At 43.1% G+C, this 22634-nt stretch overlaps 1 protein-coding gene across 1 annotated transcript in view; it reads right to left on the bottom strand.

Annotated features, from left to right (window-relative positions):
* The window catches only part of GPC5 (glypican 5), a 545513-nt gene that overhangs the window by 351026 nt on the left and 171853 nt on the right, over positions 1–22634 (bottom strand). The window contains exon 4 of the mRNA XM_037913674.2: positions 1566–1696. Coding sequence (XP_037769602.2) covers positions 1566–1696 — 131 coding nt within the window. The remainder of the gene's footprint in view (positions 1–1565; positions 1697–22634) is intronic.

The following is a 22634-nucleotide window of genomic DNA, read 5'->3' as shown; positions in this document are numbered from 1 at the left end:
AGAGGCAGTTCACAACTCATTGGGGCAAATATAGGACAAACCCAGCCCAGCCTCACAGGAACAAAGGATGCTGGCCTAGGCAGCAACAAAAGAATCTGTTAGGCCTTGGGCTTGTCTACACTGGCAATTTACTGTGCTGCAACTTTCTGGCTCTGGGGTGTGCAAAAACACCCCCCTGAGTGCAGCAAGTTTCAGCACTATAAAGTGTCAGTGTAGACAGTGCACCAGTGCTGGTAGCTGCACTCCCAGCGCTGGTAGCTACGCCCCTCGTGGAGATGGTTTTTTTAGAGCGCTGGGAGAGCTCTCTCCCAGTGCTGTGCTGCGACCACACAAGGCACGTTAAAGTGATATTGGCTAGTGTCATTTGGCTGCAAGTAGCTGGGAGCAGCTTACTTGCCAGAACTGTGCATGAACAGCCCGGGAGTGGGGGTTCTCACAGCAGAACAGGGTAAGGCTGGTTCCCAGAGTCGAGGATTGGAGTGACCTAGCAGATCACCGGTCCAGATAACACCAGAGGGGAACATCACTGCATGCATGCCAGTGTTAAGAGTATTTAAGAACAGAGCACATGCTTGTGAGAACTTGTTGGAAGCAGCTAGGACCACATGGCTCTTCTTCGTCTTATGTAACCATTTAGTTCTAATAAAGCTTTACTCCTTAGACTCCAGACGCTGTCTCCTCCTTATGAACCCACAAGACAACACAGCCAGTAGTAGGGGTTGTCCACCTACCTACTGCTACATTTACAGACTGTAGGCTCTTTAGGGCAGGAGCTGTGGGGTTTTTTTGTGTGTGTTTGTGTAAAACCACGCACAATGGGGCTCCTCCTATGATACTTTGATAGCCTGTCTGTGGCCTCTAGGTGCTACTGCAATACTACTCTTTGCAGGAGGAAGAGGAGTAATAATTCTGCACCCGTTATAATTAAGGGTCAAATCCTGAAGTCTCTACTTTATTTTAACTTAGTGTTACGTACACATAAGCCCCATAGTCATAAATAGGACTTTAGCCTGAGTAAGGACTTCTGGATTTAGCCCTAGGTTCTCAGTTATTGCATTTAGTGCACTAGAAAGGAGAGTATGTGAGAACAAACCCATTCCCTCTCCTATTTCTGATCAGTTCAGCACTAGCCTCATCATACAAATAGGCTAAATAGGAACTTTAAAAGGGACAATCATTTTGACACATTTGGTAATCCACATTGCTATGCCAATTAAACTATATTATGCAGGCTCTCTCTCTCTCTCACACACACACACATTAATACCCACCCAGATATAGCTGATGTTTTAGAAGCACTGTCAAATCTTCTAAATGCTTTAAACCACAGTAAATGTCCCTGCCCATTCATCCATTATTTCAGTAAACAAAAATCTAGGTCTTATAAAATGACTACATTTTACAAATGTAATAGAGCATGTAGTACCATTGAAATGTAAAGCTGCATTCTTTTCAATCTCTTATTCTCTACTAATGCATTTCGTTATATTGAATACAATCTATTCTGTTGTAAAATTAATGGCTTACTTTCTTCTTTCTTTCTGGCTGTAAAACTAATGTCTTACTTTCTTCTGTTGGCCAGTGTTTCTTCATGGTCTCTTGCAGACATCTTCATCCCTTGATTATCTTTGTTCTGATCAGAATAACTGGGGGACAGTGTCAGCTTTCTCACAGGATGACCACATATCTTGTTTACCTAAAGACAATAAAAGGCATATGGGGAAAAATAAATAAATAATGCCACCAGTTTAGAATAGTACAATAACCTACCTCTTAGTTTAACTTTGATTTTAACTCTGATTTTATTAAGAATGAGGGCCAGACCCCATGGCCATATTAGAAAGGTTGGCCAGAGTTTCGATGAGTATGGGACTGGTCAAACCTACTATCCATATTTCATGTACCCAATTCAGCAAACAAGGTTGTTAGCTGCTTCCACTATAAATACAAATGGTGAGACACAAAGAAGGAATGAGATACCAGAGTGTCCTCAAGAAGCCAGGACTCGCCAATATGTATTTAATTAACTGCAGTTTTCCCGAGAGACCTTCACATCTGGGAGTTTCAGTGTTATACAGATAGTTAAAGTAATTAAGGAACCTGCTGAATGCTGGAGACAGCAACTTAATCTTATTTTTCCTTTATGTACATCAAGTAAAAATGTGTAAAAGCTTAGTGATTCCTTTATGATTGGATCAATGTAGCATGTTCAGTGCAGTTACTATATCACATTCTGAACAGTTATTAGAATGGAGACTTGCATTGCTGTCATGCAAAATGTAAGTTTAATTACATCTAGTTCAGATAATAAATTCTATTAATACCAAGAAACTTACATATCTGTCTCTGACAAACAGATATAAATACATATGCTGAGACAACTGCCTATCATGCTGACCAATATTGTCTCATTGTCCTTGACCATCTATCTTTATCCATCTGTTATCTCTTGACTTACAGTTAGATTGTAAACTTCTTGGGGTAAAGACCATCTTTTTTTTTTGTATTTGCTTGCTTGTTCTGTGTTTGTACAGTGCCTAGCACAATGGGGTCCTTGACTAGGGCAACTACAGCAATACAAATATAATAAATAATAATATGAACCCACATTTTCTTTTAGTAATATTTGGCACTATGTTATAACTTTTGTATTAAAGAGGCTATCAGTTCACCATTATATTACATTATTCCTATTAGTCACTGAGGTACAAATCATGGCAATATATATATGTATTAAATAGGAGATGCTCCAAACTAAGGGTCACACCCTAGACAAGATATTAATTAGACTCATGGTCCTGTACCTTGTGTGTACCAATGTATTACTGAAAGACTAATATATGTGAATTATTTTAGAAATATGGTTCCTATAAACAATCAATTTCATAAAAGAAGAGGGAAGGAAAGGAAGGGGACAGGAAGCCCCACTTCTCAGGATCCAACTTCCATAGCTAGGACACATCCAAATTTCCCCACTCCTCACAAAACACTACCGTGACAAGTAATAAAATATTCAAAAGAGAAGCTGGTCCCTATTTTAAGCAAAAGTTTGTGGTGGGGGTTCCTTGCCTGCAATATAAGATAGAGAGCTGACACCTGCTGCAAGCTACTATTCCTCTCACTCATGATTCGAGGTTTATGGACTGATTTCCATATTAAAAGGAGCATAACATTTGCTAGAGAATTAGAAATCAGATAAGAATATGTGATTAAATATTAATACACCAGGATCAGACAGGTTATCACCCCAATGTGTATCAAAAAGAAACCTAAGACTTATGTAAATTGTACTTACTTAGCCCAGTCTAAAAGGCAAGAATCAGCATTGTCACTGACACAGAAAAAGCCTTCAACTACACCGAGTTGTATTTTTGAGTAACCAGATGTCTGGAAAAATAAGGATTTGGATCCAAATACAGAAAATGGAAAAATGTTTTACATTTAGATCTAGTGGCAAATATATGAATAAATATCTGCTACGTTTATTTCTGAAAGAGGGTAAAGGAATAGTGTCTACATCCATGCCTACTTGTTGATCTAGCAACAGAGCCTCAACATATTATACTCTGGGTGGAAAGGGAAGAACAAATAGTTAGGAAAACATCCACTAATTCCCACAACTAGACAGATCTGGATGATAGTTAATATTTATTATAGAGAATATTTCAAAATGTAATGCCTGGAACCCCAGCTAAAAGTTTCTGACCTGGTGTTTTAATTTTTCAGAGGAAGGACTGAAGGGAGGGTAGATACAATATTTCAAGAAATTAAATATTTTAATGGAAAATGTGTAGCCATACTAGAAAAAAAACTCTGGGCTTCAAAAATTCCTTTAAAAAAATAAATATATCCTCAACTGCCTAACTGTACCATAGACAAACAGAATAAAAAAAAATACCACATGAACTGACTACTTTAGAAACAAATTTATTTCAAAATGATGGAAAAAATTTATAGATATAAAAACTGAAAATAGACATATTCTAGAAAATGTTCCTACTGCATTACGCCAGCATTCAATAATCAGTAACAATAAATAATAAAAAAGCTGAACAACTCACTTATATTAATGATAGTATCTCACACAGCTGAAAGAGTAACCTCACTGGTGCTTATGAAAGTTTCTTAAGTCCAGATTTTTAAAGGTATTTAGTCATCACTCTGATCAAAGTTGCAATGCCTAACTGACTTGGGAGCCTAAGTCCCCACTGACTTTCAACACTGAGTGGACGAACTCCTAAATACCTGCTGGTACATTGCTTCTGTGAGATGAGCACCTGCGCTATGCAACATGCATGCCATTTGATGATATTCTTAGCTACAGGTAGCTTCTTCCAGTCTCTGATGCTCAAGGTCCTGCTTAGGTTTGCCAACTTTATAATTGCACAAAACCAAACACCCCTGCCCAGCCCCTTCTCAAACGCCCTGTCCCTGCCCTGCCACATCTCAAAGGCCCTGCCCCCCACTCACTCCATCCCCCCTCCCGCCATCACTCATTCTCCCTCACCTTCACTCACACTCACTGGGTTGGGGCTGGGGTGTGGGAGTGGGTGAGGGCTCCGGCTGGGGGTGGAGGCTCCCGGGTGGGGCCAGAAATGAGGGTTTCAGGGTACAAGAGGGGGTTCTGGGCTGGAGCATGGAGTTGGGGTGCAGGAGGGGGTTGAGGACTCCACTGGGGGTGCAGGCTCTGGGGTGAAGCTGGGGATGAGGGTTTTCAGGTCCAGGAGGGGGCTCTGGGCTGGGGCCGAGGGTTTGGAGTGTGGGAGCAGGCTCAGGGCTGGGCGTTGGGGTAAGGGAGGGGGTGCAGGCTCTGGCTGGGGGGTGTGGGCTCTGGGGTGGGTCCAGGAATAAGAGGTTTGGAGTGCAGGAGGGAGCTTAGGACTGGGGCAGGGAGTTGGGGTGTGGGAGGAGGTGCGGGGTGCAGGCTCTGGGATGGGGGCTCAGGGCTGGGGCAGGGGTGTGGGCTCTAGGAGGCTGTAAGGGTGTGCGAGGTGGTGCAGGGCTGGGGCAGGGAGTTGGAATGTGGGCTCTGGGAGGGTGTAAGGGTGTGCGAGGGGATGCAGGGCTGGGGCAGGGGTTGGTGTGCATGAGGGGGATCAGGACACAGGCTCCAGCCAGGCGGTGCTTACCTCAGGCAGTTCCCAGTCAGCAGTGCAGTGGGGCTAAGGCAGGCTCCCTGACTGCCTTGGCTCCCCGCAGCTCCTGGAAGTGGCTGGCATGTCGCTGTGGCTATGTGGAGAAGCCAGGGGCTCTGCACGCGGCCTGTGCCTGCAGGTGCCGCCTTGGCAGCTCCCACTGGCCATGGTTACCAGCCAATGGAAGCTGCAGAGCTGGTGCTGGAGTGGGGGCAGCACGCGGCATTTCCCTGATTGCCCCTCCACCTAGAGGCTGCAGGGACATGCCGGCTGCTTCCGGGAGCTGTGCGGAGCCAGGCCAAGCAGGAAGCCTGCCTTAGCCCCGCTGCACCGCTGACCAGACTTTTAACAGCCCGGTCAGCAGTGTTGACCGGAGCCGCCATGATCCCTTTTCAACCGGGCATTCCAGTCCAAAACCGGATGCCTGGCAACCCTAGTCTTGCTACCAGACTCTGTCTACAAATTTAACTCTTCTTATTTTCTTGGTATATCTGAGAAACTCAGACTTGCATACTCCTATCATTCAGTCCACTGCATCCAATCTGTCTTTTCTAAATGTTCACTGGTGGCTGTCATTTTTGAACCATTAATTGTACACGTGCACTGAATTTACTACTGCCTTTCCTCACTAGCTCATTCCTTGTTGTCACTCTGTTACTTCATTAAACTGTTGTGCAAATGAAAAATTCATGTCTCCAGAGGCCTATTCTGCATTATCTTGTCTCCAGAAGCCTATTCTGCAAATAAGTAATATGATTTTAAGATGAAAAGGCCTGCATTCCATTTTCCTTAAACATATTCTGGCAGGTTAGGTACTGGGGGGAGGGGGGAGGTTATGGGGGAGATATTTTCCCCCTTCCCAAAAAATCTTCAAGGGACCCCCAAATTATTATCAGAAAGTCCAAAATATGTATAAAGTTATGCCATTTTAAGCAGTGGAACAGGAGATTGGAGAGTCTTCATCCTTTATATAAGTTATACAAAACAACAAAATACTGACACAGTAGCTACATTTTAATTTTTTTAAATCGTATAATCCAATATTTTCCAGGAGTCTAACTAGCCCCTGGAATGTTGTTTGTTTTTTTAAATAGTAACATCCAAAAGCTGAAAAACTCCCACTTGCCCCCACCCCCACCCAGTAATGGGACTCTAGAACCAGCCCTGTATTCTGATAGAGAGGGGAAAGTCAGAATTTAGATCTCTGAAAGATCTCTGATGAGTGTAGGGATTTACAAATCTCTGGGGAAAGATCTCAAAGAGGGAATAAAATACCTCAGGTATGTGGAAGAAGGGAGAGGGATAAAATCTTCTACAGAAATTAAACTAAACAAGATTAAAACCATAAGTGTTTTCATGTGTTTGGACTGAATTTGCTTAAACAAATACTGCAGAATATTTAGGGTGGGGGGAAAATCTCAAAAATTGGTAGAATTCCAATTCTCACAGTTCAGTCAACCCTACTGTCATATATTCAGCATGCTATTAGGCACAGTTTGTATGCCACAGTATGATGATTGCGTTAATTAAAATATCTTGTAATGACCATGCAGTTAAATTGCAATTAGCACCACACACAAACTTTATGGTAGTTTAATTCTGCTTCATGTAATACCATAAAACATCGGCAGTTATTTACAACTGATAAAAAACTGAAGCATATCAAATCTTCACATTTACAGTGCTGTGGGAGGGATAATTAGGTATGCAGTTCTCCATCAACAATATTAGAAATTCTGTCTTTAATTTCACCTAATGGAAGTGTATCCCATTGCATAATTTTCTGATGCTAGAACATTAGGATTATCATTAAAATTGTTAAACTTAAACTTTGTCCAAGTATGAACTGGTTTGGATTTAATTTAAAGAATCAAGAAAAAAAGAAGTGGAATTGCCTCTTTAAGAAGATGAGAAGAAAACTACCATTGTCCCTTAAAAATAGGGGATGGGGTAAAACGGACTGGAATAAAATGAACAAGCAAGACCTTTCTGGTGAGTGCTAATCAAATAGCAAAAGGAATTTCATTGACTGATGGAAATACTTGGTAAGCAAATATAGTAGCTAAGTAAATAAAAATTAGAAGAGGTCTTGTTGAAGATAGAGCTGCCATATACATAGATTCATATCAGATCTGCCTGTATATAGTATTAGGGGAGGATGAGAGCCATTGAAGCCTAGGGAAAGATGCCCTGGGATGGGAGCCAGCAGATAAACAGAACTGGTTTCACCTGCCTAATGTGGGGTTTCTTGCACTATGCTGTGAAGCATCTGGTACTGCTCTCAGAGATGGGATACCTGGCTAGATGAACCATAGGTCTGATCTGCTATGGCAGGCAATTCCTAAATTTCATTTCTACTGATTTGTGTTAAGTTGTGAGTATTTTACAACCCTTAATATTTACTAAGGTCCATCATCCTTACCGTAGGATGCAAGAAGGTACCATTCCTCCAATTTACATATAAGTGACAGTACAAGGTCATTTCAGGCAAAGCTGGTAAAAGAACCCAGGCAACTAATATGGCTGAACCAAATTGCATGCACTTGTCATAGTGCATTTCAGAATAAAAGTGTCTAATCTATGTGCTTGGTAATACTGTCTGTAACCACAGCCCCTAGACTACACCACTCTGCCAGAAATAGAACCCAAGGATCCTGGTACTCAATATTCCCCTTTTGGATCACAAATAGTTGTGTAACCCATAAAAAGTTCTGTCTTCCTCTTGGAATTGGAGTAGGATAGCAGCCTACTTCTATTAGCCCTGGTCTATACTACGAGGTTAGGTCAGATTTAGCAGCGTTAGATCGGTTTAGCCCTGCACCCGTCCACACTACGAAGCCATTTTTTCCGACTTTAAGGGTTCTTAAAACCAGTTTCTATACTCCTCCCCAAAGAGTGGATTAGCGCTGAAATCGACCTCGCTGGGTCGAATTTGGGGTAGTGTTGACACAATTCGACTGTATTGGCCTCCGGGAGCTATCCCAGAGTGCTCCACTGTGACCGCTCTGGACAGCACTCTCAACTCAGATGCACTGGCCAGGTAGACAGGAAAAGCCCCGCAAACTTTTGAATTTCACTTCCTGTTTGGCCAGCATGGTGAGCTGATCAGCACAGGTGACCATGCAGAGCTCTTCAGCGCAGGTGACCATGCAGTCCCAGAATCGCAAAAGAGCTCCAGCATGAACTGAACGGGAGGTACTGGATCTGATTGCTGTATGGGGAGACAAATCCGTGCTATTAGAACTCCGTTCCAAAAGATGAAATTCCAAAATATTTTTAAAAATCTCTAAGGGCATGAAGGACAGAGGCTATAACAGGGACCTGCAGCAGTGCCATGTGAAACTTAAGGAGCTCAGGCAAACCTACCAAAAAACCAGAGATGCAAACGGCCGCTCCGGATCAGAGCCCCAGACATACCGCTTCTATGATGAGCTGCATGCCATTCTAGGGGGTGCCCCTACAACTACCCCAGCCCTGTGCGTGGACTCTGTCAGTGGACTCTCACACAACAAGGATGCAGATTTTGTGGACAAGGAAGATGAGGAGGAGGAGGTTGAAGCACAGTAAGCAAGCGTAGAAACCGTTTTCCCCAACAGCCAGCAACTGTTTCTCACCCTGGATCTAGTACCCTCCCAACCCACCAAAGGTGGGCTCCTGGACCTAGAAGGCAGAGAAGGGACCTCTGGTGAGTATACCTTTGTAATATAATACAAAATTTAAAAGCAAGCATGTTTAATGATTAATTTGCCCTGAAGACTTGGGATGCATTTGCGGCCAGTACAGCTACTAGAAAAGTCTGTTAACGTGTATGGGGATGGAGCCGAAATCCTCCAGTGACATCTCAATGAAGCTCTCCTGGATGTACTCCCAAAGCTTTGCAAAAGGTTTCTGGGGAGGGCAGCCTTATTCTGTCCTCCATGGCAGGATACTTTACCATGGCAGTCCAGCAGCACGTAGTCTGGAATCATTGCATAAAAAAGCATAGCAGCGTATGGTCCCGGTGTTTTCTGGCATTCAAGCAACATCCATTCTTTATCTCTCTGTGTTATCCTCAAGAGAGTGATATCATTCATGGTCACCTGGTTTAAATAGGGGAATTTTATTAAGGGGACATTCAGAGGTGGCCGTTCCTGCTGGGCTGTTTGCCTGTGGCTGAACAGAAATCATCCCCGCTGTTAGCCACATGGTGAGAGGAGGGGTGAAGCGATCATCCCAGAGAATTGGGGTGGGAGGAGGGTTAGTTGGGTTTGTGCTGCATGTTAACCCGAAAATCACAGCCCTCCTTTTAAATGGCCAACCCAACGGGTGCTTGGTATGTGAAATGAGGGTGCTGCTCTTTGAAACCATTCCCACATGTTAGGAAGGTTAAAGAAGCCAAAAGACTGTGGCTTACAATGGCTGCTGCAAGCTGAATTCTGCTGCCCGCCAGTGTGATCTCTCACACCATACCAGCAGGCCCTCAATATAAGAGGCAAAATGCGACCTTGTAAAGAAACCACACATGCTATGTAATGTTAACAGCTTGGTTCACCATGAGTCTACCCATTGTTCTCTAAAATGTCTCTTTTTAAAGACTAATCTCCCTTTTTTCCCTCCTGCAGCTGCAAATGTTTCAACTCTCCCCCTATCATCTCCGTCCCAGAGGCTATCAAAGATTAGAAGCCGAAAAAAAAAAGCACTTGCGATGAAATGTTCTCTGAGCTCATGCAGGCATCCCACGCTGAAAGAGCCCAGCACAATGCGTTGAGGGAGACAATGTCAGAGTCCAGGAAAGCACAAAATGAACGCGAGGACAGGAGGGATGAGTGAGAGGAGAGGAGGGATGAGCGAGAGGAGAGGTGACATCAGCGTGATGAGAGGAGGCAGGATGCAATGCTGAGGCTACTGGAGTATCAAACTGATATGCTCCGGCGTATGGTTGAGTGCAGGAAAGGCAGCAGGAGCACAGACCGGCGCTGCAGCCCCTGTGTAACCTACCACCCTCCTCCCCTAGTTCCATAGCCTCCTCACCCAGATGCCCAAGAATGCGGTGGGGGGGTCTCCAGCCATCCAACCACTCCACCCCAGAGGACTGTCCAGGCAACAGAAAGCTGGCATTCAATAAGTTTTGCAGTGCAGTGTGGCCTTGTCCTTCCGTCTTCCCCCACCCCACTCGGTACTTCCCTCCTACCCCACCCCTCCCGGGCTACCTTGGCAGTTATCCCCCAATTTGTGTGACGAATTAATAAAGAATGCATGAATTTGAAACAACAATTACTTTATTGCCTCTGCAAGCGGTGATCAAAGAGGGGAGGGGAGAGCGATTGGCTTACAGGAAAATAGAGTGAACCAAGGGGGCGGGTTTTCATTAAGAAACAAACAGAAGTGTCACACCGTAGTCTGGCCAAGTCATGAAACTGGTTTTCAAAGCTTCTCTGATGCGCAACGCACCCTGCTGTGCTCTTCTAACCACTCTGGTGTCTGGCTGTGCGTAATCAGCAGCCAGGCGATTTGCCTTAACCTCCCACCCTGCCATAAACGTCTCCCCCTTACTCTCACACAGATTGTTATTACTGCTTGCTGTGTGCTCCACAAGGGGAATATTGGTTTCGCTGACATATAACCGAATCAGTAAACTGCACCAGCACGCTTTTAAAAGTCCAAATGCACATTCTACCACCATTCTGCACTTGCTCAGCCTATAGTTGAACAGCTCTTGACTACTGTCCAGGCTGCCTGTGTACGGCTTCATGAGCCATGGCCTTAAGGGCTAGGCTGGGTCTCCAAGGATAACTATAGGCATTTCAACATCCCCAACAGTTATTTTCTGATCTGGAAAGTAAGTCCCTTGCTGCAGCCATTCCCACAGACCAGAGTTCCTAAAGATGTGAGTGTCATGTACCTTTCCCAGCCATCCCACGTTGATGTTGGTGAAACATCCCTTGTGATCCACTAGTGCTTGCAGCACGATTGAAAAGTACCCCTTTCAGTTTATGTACTGGCTGCCTTGGTGCTCCGGTGCCAAGATAGGGATATGCGTTCCGTCTATCGCCCCACCACAGTTAGGGAATCCCATTGCAGCAAAGCCATCCACTATGACCTGCACATTTCCCAGAGTCATTACCCTTGATAGCAGCAGCTCAGTGATCGTGCTGGCTACTTGCATCACAGAAGCCCCCACAGTAGATTTGCCCACTCCAAATTGATTCCCGACTGACCGGTAGCTGTCTGGCATTGCAAGCTTCCAGAGGGCCATTGCCACTCACTTGTGAACTGTAAGGGCTGCTCTCATCTTGGTATTCTGGCACTTCAGGGCAGGGGAAAGCAAGTCACAAAGTTCCATGAAAGTGCCCTTATGCATACGAAAGTTTTGCAGCCATTGGGAATCGTCCCAGACCTGCAACATTGCGGTCCCACCAGTCTGCCCTTGTTTCCCGGGCCCAGAATTAGCGTTCCATGGCATGAGCCTGCCCCATTACCACCATGATGGCCAAATTGCTGGGGCCCATACTTTGAGAGAAGTCTGTGTCCATATCCTCATCACTCTCCTCACCGCGCTGCCGTCGCCTCCGTGCCTGCTTTTGCAGGTGCTGGTTCTGCATATACTGCATGATAAAGCGTGTGGTGTTTAGAGCAGTCACAACTGCCGCAGTGATCTGAGCGGGCTCCATGCTTGCCTTGGTATGGTGTGAGCAGGGAGAGCAGAGTGGCAGTGGACACGGCAGGTGGATGATGATGCTGACAGCAATATGGCACCCGCACGGAAAAAGGCACGAAACGATTGTCGCCCATTGCTTTCATGGAGGGAGGGAGGGATAGGCTGGCAGCAGACAGTGCTGCTGGCTGGGAGAGCTATCCCTCTGCCAATATTCCAGGCAGAACTAAATCTCCATTAGACAAAACTTAAAGAAGAGAATGACCTGAGTCACTCCCATTAATGTGCAGGCATCCCGACAGACTTTATTGAGGTCCGCCACGAGCACCCATGTCTGCCCAGGCACCCCTGACCTGACCAAGGCCAGCCAGAGCACCCAGGCGATGGCGAGGATGGCTACCAGTCGTACTGCACTGTCTGCTGCCACAAGGCAATGAGCTGCTGCTGTATAGCAATGCAGTCCCACGTCTGCCAGCACCCAGAAGATGTACGGTGACGGTGAGCTGAGTGGGCTCCATGCTTGCCGTGGTATGGCGTCTGCATGGGTAACACATGAAAAAGGTGTGAAACAATTGTCTGCTGTTGCTTTCACGGAGAGAGGGAGGAAATGGGGACCTGACGACATAGACCCAGAACCACCCGCGACAATGTTTTTTGCCCCATCAGGCATTGGGATCTCAACCCAGAATTCCAATGGGCAGCGGAGACTGCGGGAACTGTGGGATAGCTACCCACAGTGCAACGCTCTGGAAGTCGACACTAGCCTCGGTACTGTGGACGCACTCTGCCAACTTAATGGTTTTAAGTGGGGACACACACAATCGACTGTATAAAATCGCTTTCTAAAAATTTGACCTAATTTTGTAGTGTAGACATATCCTTAGTAATTACTCCTCTAGTTCCAGGAGAAGAAGGGCTGTGGATGTGAAGCTGTTGGGTTTAAACCCTGCTTCAGCAGGGGAGCAATATTGAGATTCTATAGGCAACCTTTCTTCTAGCATTTCCTAAGTTTTGCTTCGCAAGCATATTGGCTTGACTTTGCAAGCTTTTTGTTCTTTTTAACATAGTGTTTTGATATGGACTATATTTATCTGTTACCTTATTTTAAGTTGGCACTAATTGGGTACTGGCTACCTTAGAATATTGCCAATAGCCTACAGAGTCTTTCAGCTGTAGGCCACTAGTTTGAAGAGAGTCCAGCTCCACATAGGAATTAAAAGCTGTTCAGTAGCCTTTAGATGAGATGAGTTTGGTGGGTCTCAGGTCCATCTCCCACTTTACAAACTCACCACCATGCTTTGCAGTAAATGAAATAAAAAAACCCAAATACTCATGAATTATTTGACTTTTGAGGTTGCTACAGTCTGAAAACAAAGCAAGAAAGGGAACTGGGAAGTGCTGGATGAAATGTGTTTATTTGTTTAAAAGTTTATGGTGAACTGAGTTTTAATTTGCTTTCTAGCATTGCACACAAACTATATTTCCTATGAAACATCTATTTTCCTTTCAGTATTCACAATTCTTTCCTGTAAAAATACAAACAAAAAAATCCCAACAATTATTTCCAGGGCACAATGCACTTTATTCTTCATGGAGTTGCCCAGATGTATACATAATATTTTCATAATATGTATGGGTGAGAGAGAGAGAAGGATAACCAACATACACGTTCCTTCTATAACATCAATACTGCAATCAGTTTTAGAGAGTAGAAGTATTACTGTATAGCATCTTTCCTCTATTGCTAACTAGTATAAGTTCTTGGCCATTTTTGATCACCTAACTGTTGAAAACAAAGGTTTCTGAAATCAAGATTTCCTGCTCTTTTACACTTGCAATAATCTCCAACTGAGCTAATACTAGGGAGTGCAATACTTCCCAGTGTTTGGATCTAGTTAACTAACTTTTCTCTCTTTAGTTAAGCCCACAAGAGGGAGCACCAGCATTTAAATAGTACTTGCAAATACTGACCATGCTTTTACAGTTTGTGTGTTTACAAAAAGTATTCGACATAAACTTCTCTTTACAAGTCCAACTCAGGGGAAAGGGGAAGGTGGGGAAGGTGAGGGACAGAAACCGTGTAAAGAAGAAAGAGACTATGGAGGTGTATGGGTGTGTGAATGAGAGACTTTTTAACTTTTAAAACATTTTTAATAAAATCAGTACAGAAACAGTGAAAACAAGAATACAAATTCAAAAATAATGACCCACCCTGAATAGTACAAAATGCATTTCCAATAGGCAATTGCTGAATAAATTGATCCAAATTGCTTATAATAGTAGAATACCTTAACATCAAATGAAGGCATAAAACCACTATAACATCTAAAAAACCCAAAGAATATTGGAAACCCCAGTACCTAATAATTTACACCATCTATTTCTTAAAATGGCCATCTTTGCATGACCCAGAATGAAGTTTGCAAGGCATAAGTATAGATTCACAAACAGATCTGTGTTAACAGTAACAATACAGAAGGAGAAAAATCAAAGGACAATAACCAAAAAATAGCCTGACTTAAAACAAACAACAGCTGTAACCTGAAACAAGAAACAGATGAAAAACAGTGTCCTTTGTGTCACAAAAAGGACACAACACGAAGACCTCCAGAATCAAATGATGCACAAACACATTTGTAGAGATAGCCCAATGAAGAATTCTCCACTGGAGATCACCTATCCTTTTCGCAATCGGAGGCTTGTGTACAGTTTACCAGGCTGGCTGGCTGACTGGAGTCCATTATCAGAAGCTGGCTTCCATACTGTATCAGGATAATCAACCAGTGTTTGAAAATGACAAATCTTTACCACAAGCATGTACAGTGACTTATGGCCTGAGCTAGTAAAAGTAAAGAAGATCCACTGAAGGCAAGCAAGCTGCCAGGCTTGTCAACATCCCAAACCACAGCAGGAGCAACAGGCAAGAAAATAGATACATGGGTATAATCAAGAATGGCTCACTCAAGAAGGCAACTGTCTAGGCTGACAATTTTGCCCCTAGGAAGGGCTGATTTTACCTCTGATAAAAACTGAGAAACCCAGTGAGCAGAATGAAAACCAAGCCAAGAAATTTGCTGAGGCCAATATAAAATTAGTAAAATCAATTAAATGAATCAGTTTCATTACACCTGTTGCAGTAAAGGAAGAGACAAGACTCCTAGAAATAAGACTAGGAATCCTCACTGCAGGGTTATAAACAAAAGGTTCCATAGGCAGCCCTGAGAACTCCAGCCACCTATCCTGTGGCCAGAGCTTAAAAAAAATCTCCAACCATTAAAAAGTCTTTGATAAAAACCAGATAAACTTCAAAAATGAGGCACCCAGGGTCAAACAAATAAAGTTCCTGATCAAAACCCAAACCTGCTACCTTCTGAAGAAAATCAAAGAGTTGCTTCCACGAAACAGGTTCATCCACAAATAGCTGCTGGAGAGATTGTAACCGAAAAGTAGCGATTCTGCTCAGAAAAATCAGTGAGACCTTAACCTTCTTCCACAACGGGCAGAAACAAAATATTCTGCCTCTGCCAATGATGGCCATCCCAGAAAAGTCCAAAGGAAACTTCTGAACTTTTTCTGTGAAGAGTGAAGGGGGATGCAAACCAATACACCTATGCCACAACATAGAAGCAACTAAATTATTAACAACTAGGGCTGTCAAGCAATTAAAAAATGTTATCGCGATTAATCACACTTTTAAACAATAACAGAATACCATTTGTTCAAATATTTTGGATGTTTTTCTACATTTTCAAATATATTGATTTCAATTACAACACAGAATACAAAGTATGAAGTGCTAACTTTATATTTATTTTTATTACAAATATTTTCACTGTAAAAACACAAACGAAATAGTATTTGTCAATTCACCTCATACAAGTACTGTAGTGCAATCTCTTTATCATGAAAGTTGAACTCACAAATGTAGAATTATGTACAAAAATAACTATATTCAAAAATAAAACAATGTAAAACTTTAGAGCCTACAAGTCCACTTATCCTACTTCTTTTGGCATTGCAAGGTATTTACTTGCCAGAAACGCTAAACATTCATATGCCCCTTCATGCTTTGGCCACCATTCCAGAGGACATGCATCCATGCTGATGACGGGTTCTGCTTGATAACAATCCAAAGCAGAGTGGAACGATGCATTGTCATTTTCATCATCTGAGTCAGATGCCACCAGCAGAAAGTTGATTTTCTTTTTGGTGGTTTGGGTTCTGTAGTTTCCACATCAGAGTGTTGCTCTTTTAAGACTTCTCAAGGTATGCCCCACACCTCTCCTCTCTCAAATTTTGGAAGGGACTTCAGATTCTTAAATCTTGGGTCAAGTGCTGTAGCTATCTTTAGAAACTTCACATTTGTACCTTCTTTGTATTTCATCAAATCTGCAGCAAAAGTGTTCTTAAAATGAACAACATGTGCAGGATCATCAGCCGAGACTGCTATAACATGAAATGTATGTCAGAATATCGGTAAAACAGAGCACGAGACAAATAATTCTCCCCCAAGAAGTTCAGTCACAAATTTAATTAAAGCATTATTTTTTAAATGAGCATTATCAGCATGGAAGCATGTCCTCTGGAATGGTGGCCAAAGCATGAAGGGGCATATGAATGTTTAGCATATCTGGTACGTAAATATATTGCAATGCCGGCCACAAAAGTACCAAGCAAATGCCTGTTCTCACTTTCAGGTGAGATTGTAAATAAGAAGAGGGCAGCATTATCTCCCATAAATGTAAACAAACTTGTTTCTCTTAGTGATTGACTGAACAAGAAGTAGGACTGAGTGGACTTGTACACTCTAAAGTTTTATAATGTTCTGTTTTTGAGTGCAGTTACGTAACAAAAAAATGTACATTTGTAAGTTGCACTTTCACAATAAAGAGATTGCACTACAGTACTTGTATGAGGTGAATTGAAAAACACTATTTCTTTTGTTTATCATTTTTACAGTGCAATATTTGTAATAAAAAATAATAAAAAGTGAGCACTGTACACTTTGTAGTCTGTGTTTAATTGAAATCAATATATTTGAAAATATAGAAAGACATCCAAAAATATTTAATACATTTCAATTTGTATTTTATTATTTAACAGTGCGATTAAAATGATTTTTTTGAGTTAATCACGTGAGTTAATTGAAATTAATCAACAGCTAACACCCACCCTTAAAAGAGTCCTGGCAAATGCCACTTCCACCTTTGCAATCTCCGCTCCAACTTTTCAATAACTCCTTCCCAACTCTGACCCAAAATATCCTCTGGTCCCAGCATAATTCCCAGTGCCTTAGAGACAGTTTGGCCCCAGAATAGCCCCCCAGGCAAAGTCAGGGAGACGGAGATCACCCAAGACCACAGCAGAAGTGTGTTGCTCATCCCACTTAAAATAAAAATTTATGCAAGCTGAGAAGTCTGCTCAAAAGGTGTTGACATTCAGTCAAAACCTGGACAATACAATCATGAGTAATAAATAGTCACATGGTCAGCATATTTGGAGACTTTCACCAGAGTAGAAGCTGGAACAGGGAGAGAAAGGCCAGAAAGACACTTTCACAACATCCATAACAGAGGCTCAATAGAAAGAACATACAGTAAACCAGACAGGGAACAACCCTGTCTGATTCCCTTACAGATTGGAAAGAGGGTGCTCAAAACAGCATTCACCTTAAGTAGACTATAGATTCCATAATACAGTAACTGAATGTAAGAGACAAACATGGGTCCAAACCAAAAGCACAAAGAGTGCAAAACAAATCCATGATCTACACAATCAAAAGCCTTCTTTTGATCAAGGAAAATCAACCCAATGTGCAAACTAAACATTTTTGAGGCCAAAATTACACCCTGCAATAGGAAAAGATGATTGAAAATTTGTGAATGCAATGGTCTGATCAGGGTGAATGAGTAAATCAATCACAGTTTTCAGTCTGTTTGCCAACCTTAGAAAAAAGTTTATAGTTGGAGCAAAGCAGGTACACACGTCTCCAATTCTTCACCTTCCCAATGTCTGCCTTCTTAGGCGACAGGGTAAGAACTGCTCAACAACAACTGAGTGTCAATATCTTCTCTCTGATGCCTTCCTGAAAAACCTGTAGCAAGGATCCAAAAGGCCTTATAAAACTCAATAGGAAAACCATCAATAACAAGTGCCTTTCCTTGAGCAAAGCCATTTAGAGCAGAAGTCAATTTTGACTGTCAGGTCCTGTTCAAGTCTGTCCCCATCCAACATTCAGATCCTAGGAAGACATACAAGGAGCTGATGAGTCTCAAATGAACACAGGCTCTGGTACATACTGGTCTGAGAAAAAAAAATCACAGCAGAATGCCTAATCTCCACAAGATCTGAAAGCACTTGGCCTGACGACATCTTAAAACTGCCAATATCTTCCATTCTGCATGTTTCTTTGCCAGGCCAAAGAAAAACTGATTAGGCACATCCATTTGAGAAAGGCCCTGAAATTGGGCTTTAACCACTGCACCCCGAACTTTGCTATCCAACAAGTCCCATAAGAGCTGTTTTTTATATTTCAAGAGCTCATACAACCCAGCATCATGACTTCCCTGAAAGGCTTTTTCAAGTTCTAAAATCTCCAACTCTAACTCCTCCGTGCTCTGGTGAAGACCCACGGTTGTCTGTTGCATGTATTGCTAACAAAAACATTTAATATTAACTTTACTCACCTACTACCATTGCCTCAAAGAGGGGAAAACATCCTTTGAGGTGACTAAGGCTCCCCCAAAATAACTGAAAGAGTCCAAAAAGTGAACATCTTGCAGAAGGTAAGTGTTAAAATTCCAGTATGGGAGATAGTCTTGCACGGAAGGAAGAAACAACACAAATAAGACCAAACTTTGATCTGAAATCCCAGTAGGGACAATACAACTAGAAAGCAAAAGAAACAAGTGATGAGTAAAATCATAAAAATGGTCCAAGCAGACCAGTGAGAAAGAACTAGTACTGGCACTCAACCAGGTGTACTGCTGAGCATACGGGTGAAAATATCATCACACATCAGTCAGGTCAGATGCCTGTAAAAGAGTTGTACATTGCTGAGCAGACAGTAGATGTAGTTCCAGATGATTCCTATCCAATCTCTCATTAAGAGTTCAATTAAAATCACCCTCCAAAATTAAAACACTAGTCAAACAATTTGTTCAATCAGAATCCAAACTTTAAAAAAAACCACACCAACTTCCCTGCCAGTAGGAGACTAGACATTAATTTTTTAAAAAGATGATAACGTTCAGAAGTAGCTCAAACTGTCAATAAATGGCCTGGAACAACTTCCTACACAACCACCAAATCAGGGTTCACCTTGTCCACACAAAAAATGGCAAACACTGGACCTGCAGTGGACCCATGACTCCAAAAAAACCTCACTATCACGGGGTTCACTCACCACCAGGGGCACCTCCTGCTATTCGCTAGGGACTGGCTCCTTCTAGGTGTTGCACCCTCCTCTGATGGTCTCTCCACCCATCTCTGCAACCCCAGGTGCTCCTTCCAGGTCACTGGGGTCCTCCCCTTCCAGGCCATAAAATTTTTTCAGGGCAAACTGTCCCAGGCAATCCACTCTCCACTGCATGGTCTGTGCCACTTCCTTAGTGGCTGGTAGGGGAACCCTGGCCTGCCCTTTATTCTGGGTTCCAGATCAGCGATCCTCACTTCAGCACTCAAGATCCACACTATCACATGCCTTTCTACTTTTTCTGAGCCCTTCCTACCTTTCTGGCTCTGCCCCTCTGCCATGTACATTGGCCAAACTGGACAATCTCTACATAAAAGAATAAATGGACACAAATCAGACGTCAAGAATTATAACATTCAAAAACCAGTCGGAAAACACTTCAAACTCTTTGGTCACTCGATTACAGACCTAAAAGTGGCAATTCTTCAACAAAAAAACTTCAAAAACAGACTCCAACGAGAGACTGCTGAATTGGAATTAATTTGCAAACTGGATACTATTAACTTAGGCTTGAATAAAGACTGGGAGTGGATGTGTCATTACACAAAGTAAAACTATTTCCCCTTGTTTATTTCCCCTCCTACTGTTCTTGTAAAGTGCTGGAAATGACCCACCTTGATTATCACTACAAAAGGTCACCCCCAATCCCTCCACCCTCCTGCTGGTAGTAGCTCACCTTTCCTGATCACTCTTGTTACAGTCTGTATGGTAACACCCATTGTTTCATGTTCTCTGTGTATATAAAATCTCCCCACTATATTTTCCACTGTATGCATCCAATGAAGTGAGTTGTCGCTCACGAAAGCTTATGCTGTAATAAATTTGTTAGTCTCTAAGGTGCCACAAGTCTCCTTTTCTTTTCACGGATACAGACTAACAGAGCTGCTACTCTGAAACCCCTCTCTAGGTTTGCCAAACTAAATTCTCTCCTCCCAGGGAGTAACTGTAGGATAATTGCTTCTATAGCCCCCAGCACACCTCCCTTCTCCAAGGGAGTGACTGCAGACTCCCTCCATGAAACCCCTGGCTGCTCTTAGTTACTGACCTTCATACAGGCACTTTCTGTTCTCATCCAGCTAAACCTCATCTAATTAATCCCTACTCCTTGGTTCCTCCTCCAGGTGCAGCCTGGGAAGTTAACTGGCCCAGCTAGCTACCTTAACCCCTTCAGGACTCGTGTAGGACGGGTACCCCAACACACACCCCTGTCCAATCAGCAAGCCAATCCATTTGGTTGCCTGCATCTATGTGAGTCTCTTGCAAAAATGAAACCTCCACCTTTTTATGGGACCGGTACTCAAGAAGAGCCATACATTTTTTAATGTACCTGCACACATTTACATTCAGAGATCCACATACACAATTGTCCATCAGACCAATACTCATCAGAAAAAAAAAAAAAGACAAAGAAAAAATCTCCAAAAACAAAAACACCAGCTTCTCCTATATCTGTTAACCCCTAACACTTCCACTGGTCAAAGACACATGCACTCCAGTCATCCATTTTTTCAACCCGTACTGCTTCTGTTTGTCAATCTCAGACACACAGACACAACTCTTAGTACTGAGCAGACCACAAAAACAGGTTAAGGCCTGGAAACCAATCTGCCATCTCTACTCCGTGTTTCCCCTTAGTCTCAACCAGAAACCTACAATAGAAAACCAGAAATAGTATCGAGAGTATATCCCCGCTCAGGGAGTACAAGACCCAAAGACTCTGTGACCTCATCATCCCTCATACCAACTTCGAGATGGGATCCTCAGAGAGGCTGGAGGGGTTCTGGAAGTGAGGGGGCAATACCTGAGAATTCTCCACATCCCCAACCAAAGAACCACCCTCAAAATTGTGCTTCCAACTGCACTGACCAAACTAGCCTGCTTTGCAGAACCCTGAGAAACTGGAGTCCCCTCCAGCTTCAATGGCCTTTTTTTGCTTTGAGGCTTTGCCAGCAAGCCAGAATCCTCTGCCAAGGCCACAGATTCCACAGCAAGAGGCTCAGCATCCATTTTGCAGTAGGCTCAATAGCTGCAACCAGTAATGCCATCTCCCCTGCGTTGTAAAGGGGGCACAACCCCAAGACTCAACATCCCCAGAGACATCTGGAGCTTGTTCGGACCCAGCCTCTGCCACAGCCACCCTACCCTGTGTTTTACTCTTAGAAACCCCCACATTCCCAGGGATGAGGTCACCATTCCCCCAGGCAGCCTGCCTCCTCTTAGGGCAGTGATTAACCAAATGTGTCAGACACCCATAATGAAAACAGGCCATGTCCTTAGTGGCAACAAACACAATGTAGTCAGACTCCTCAGTCCTTCACTTCAGGGAAACTTAAATTCAGAAGCATTGTTTAATATCACATGAACCTGCCTATGAAAGGACAAGATATGCTGAATTTCTGGGGCTTTTCAGCATGTGGATCAGAGCTTCCCCTTGCAGGGGCTGGAGCGCTAGAGGGACTATTCAAAAGGAAGTGGCCCATTAACACCTCTGCAGTCCAGGACAAAAAGGGAGTTAGTGTGTTACAGATTGCTGCAATAAGCGATAAATCCAGTGTCTTTATTAAGGCCATGATTTTTAGTGTCTAGCACAGTTATGAATTTAAACTCCTGGGCTCGTCTTTTGAAAGTGTTGTGCAGGTTTCCTGTGAGCCTGGGGGCTTAAATTCACAACTTTGGTAGGCACTAAAAATCATGGTCTTAATAAAGTCACCGAATTTATAGCTTATAGCTTATTACCCACTAACCCCACTCTTTCTCCTATGACTACAGGGGTGTTAACAGGCCCACTTCACCTTGAATGGTCCCTTAGAATATGTATTAAGTACTTATGCTAAACTGTTTGATCTTGTACTTATCTGACGCTACATCTACACTATGTCTATGTAGACACTACAGCTCAGGTCAGTATAAATTATGTTGCTCAGGGATGTGAATAAACCACCAACTCCTGCGAGAGACATAAGTTACACCGACCTAAGTGCCAGTGTGGACAGTGCTATATCAGTGGGAGGACTTCTCCTGCTGACATAGCTACTGCCGTTTGCAGGAGCTGGAGTAATTAAGTCAATGGGAGAGGTCTCTCCCATTGGCTTAGAGCATCTGCACTAGGAGCTCTCCAGCCAACATAGCGCTGTCTACACCAGTGCTTAGGTAGGTGTAACTTACATCACTCACAGGTGTGGGTTATATTGAGGTGTAGATAAGGTCTGTGATACTCTAAGTACTTTTCTCAGACCTGAGGAAAAGCATTGTGTAGCACAAAACTTGTCTCTCTCACCAACAGAAGGTGGTGAAATAAAAGATATTACCTCACCCACCTTGTCTCACACAAAGGGAGAGTTATTTTTATATGGAAAATGATATACCACTTACCTTGATTTTTCCTTGTAAT

Source organism: Chelonia mydas, chromosome 1 (genome assembly GCF_015237465.2).
Source record: "Chelonia mydas isolate rCheMyd1 chromosome 1, rCheMyd1.pri.v2, whole genome shotgun sequence".
In the NCBI taxonomy this organism is placed as follows: Eukaryota; Metazoa; Chordata; order Testudines; family Cheloniidae; genus Chelonia; species Chelonia mydas.
Note: the sequence above shows the minus strand (reverse complement) of the source record. Positions and strands in the feature narration are given on the sequence as shown.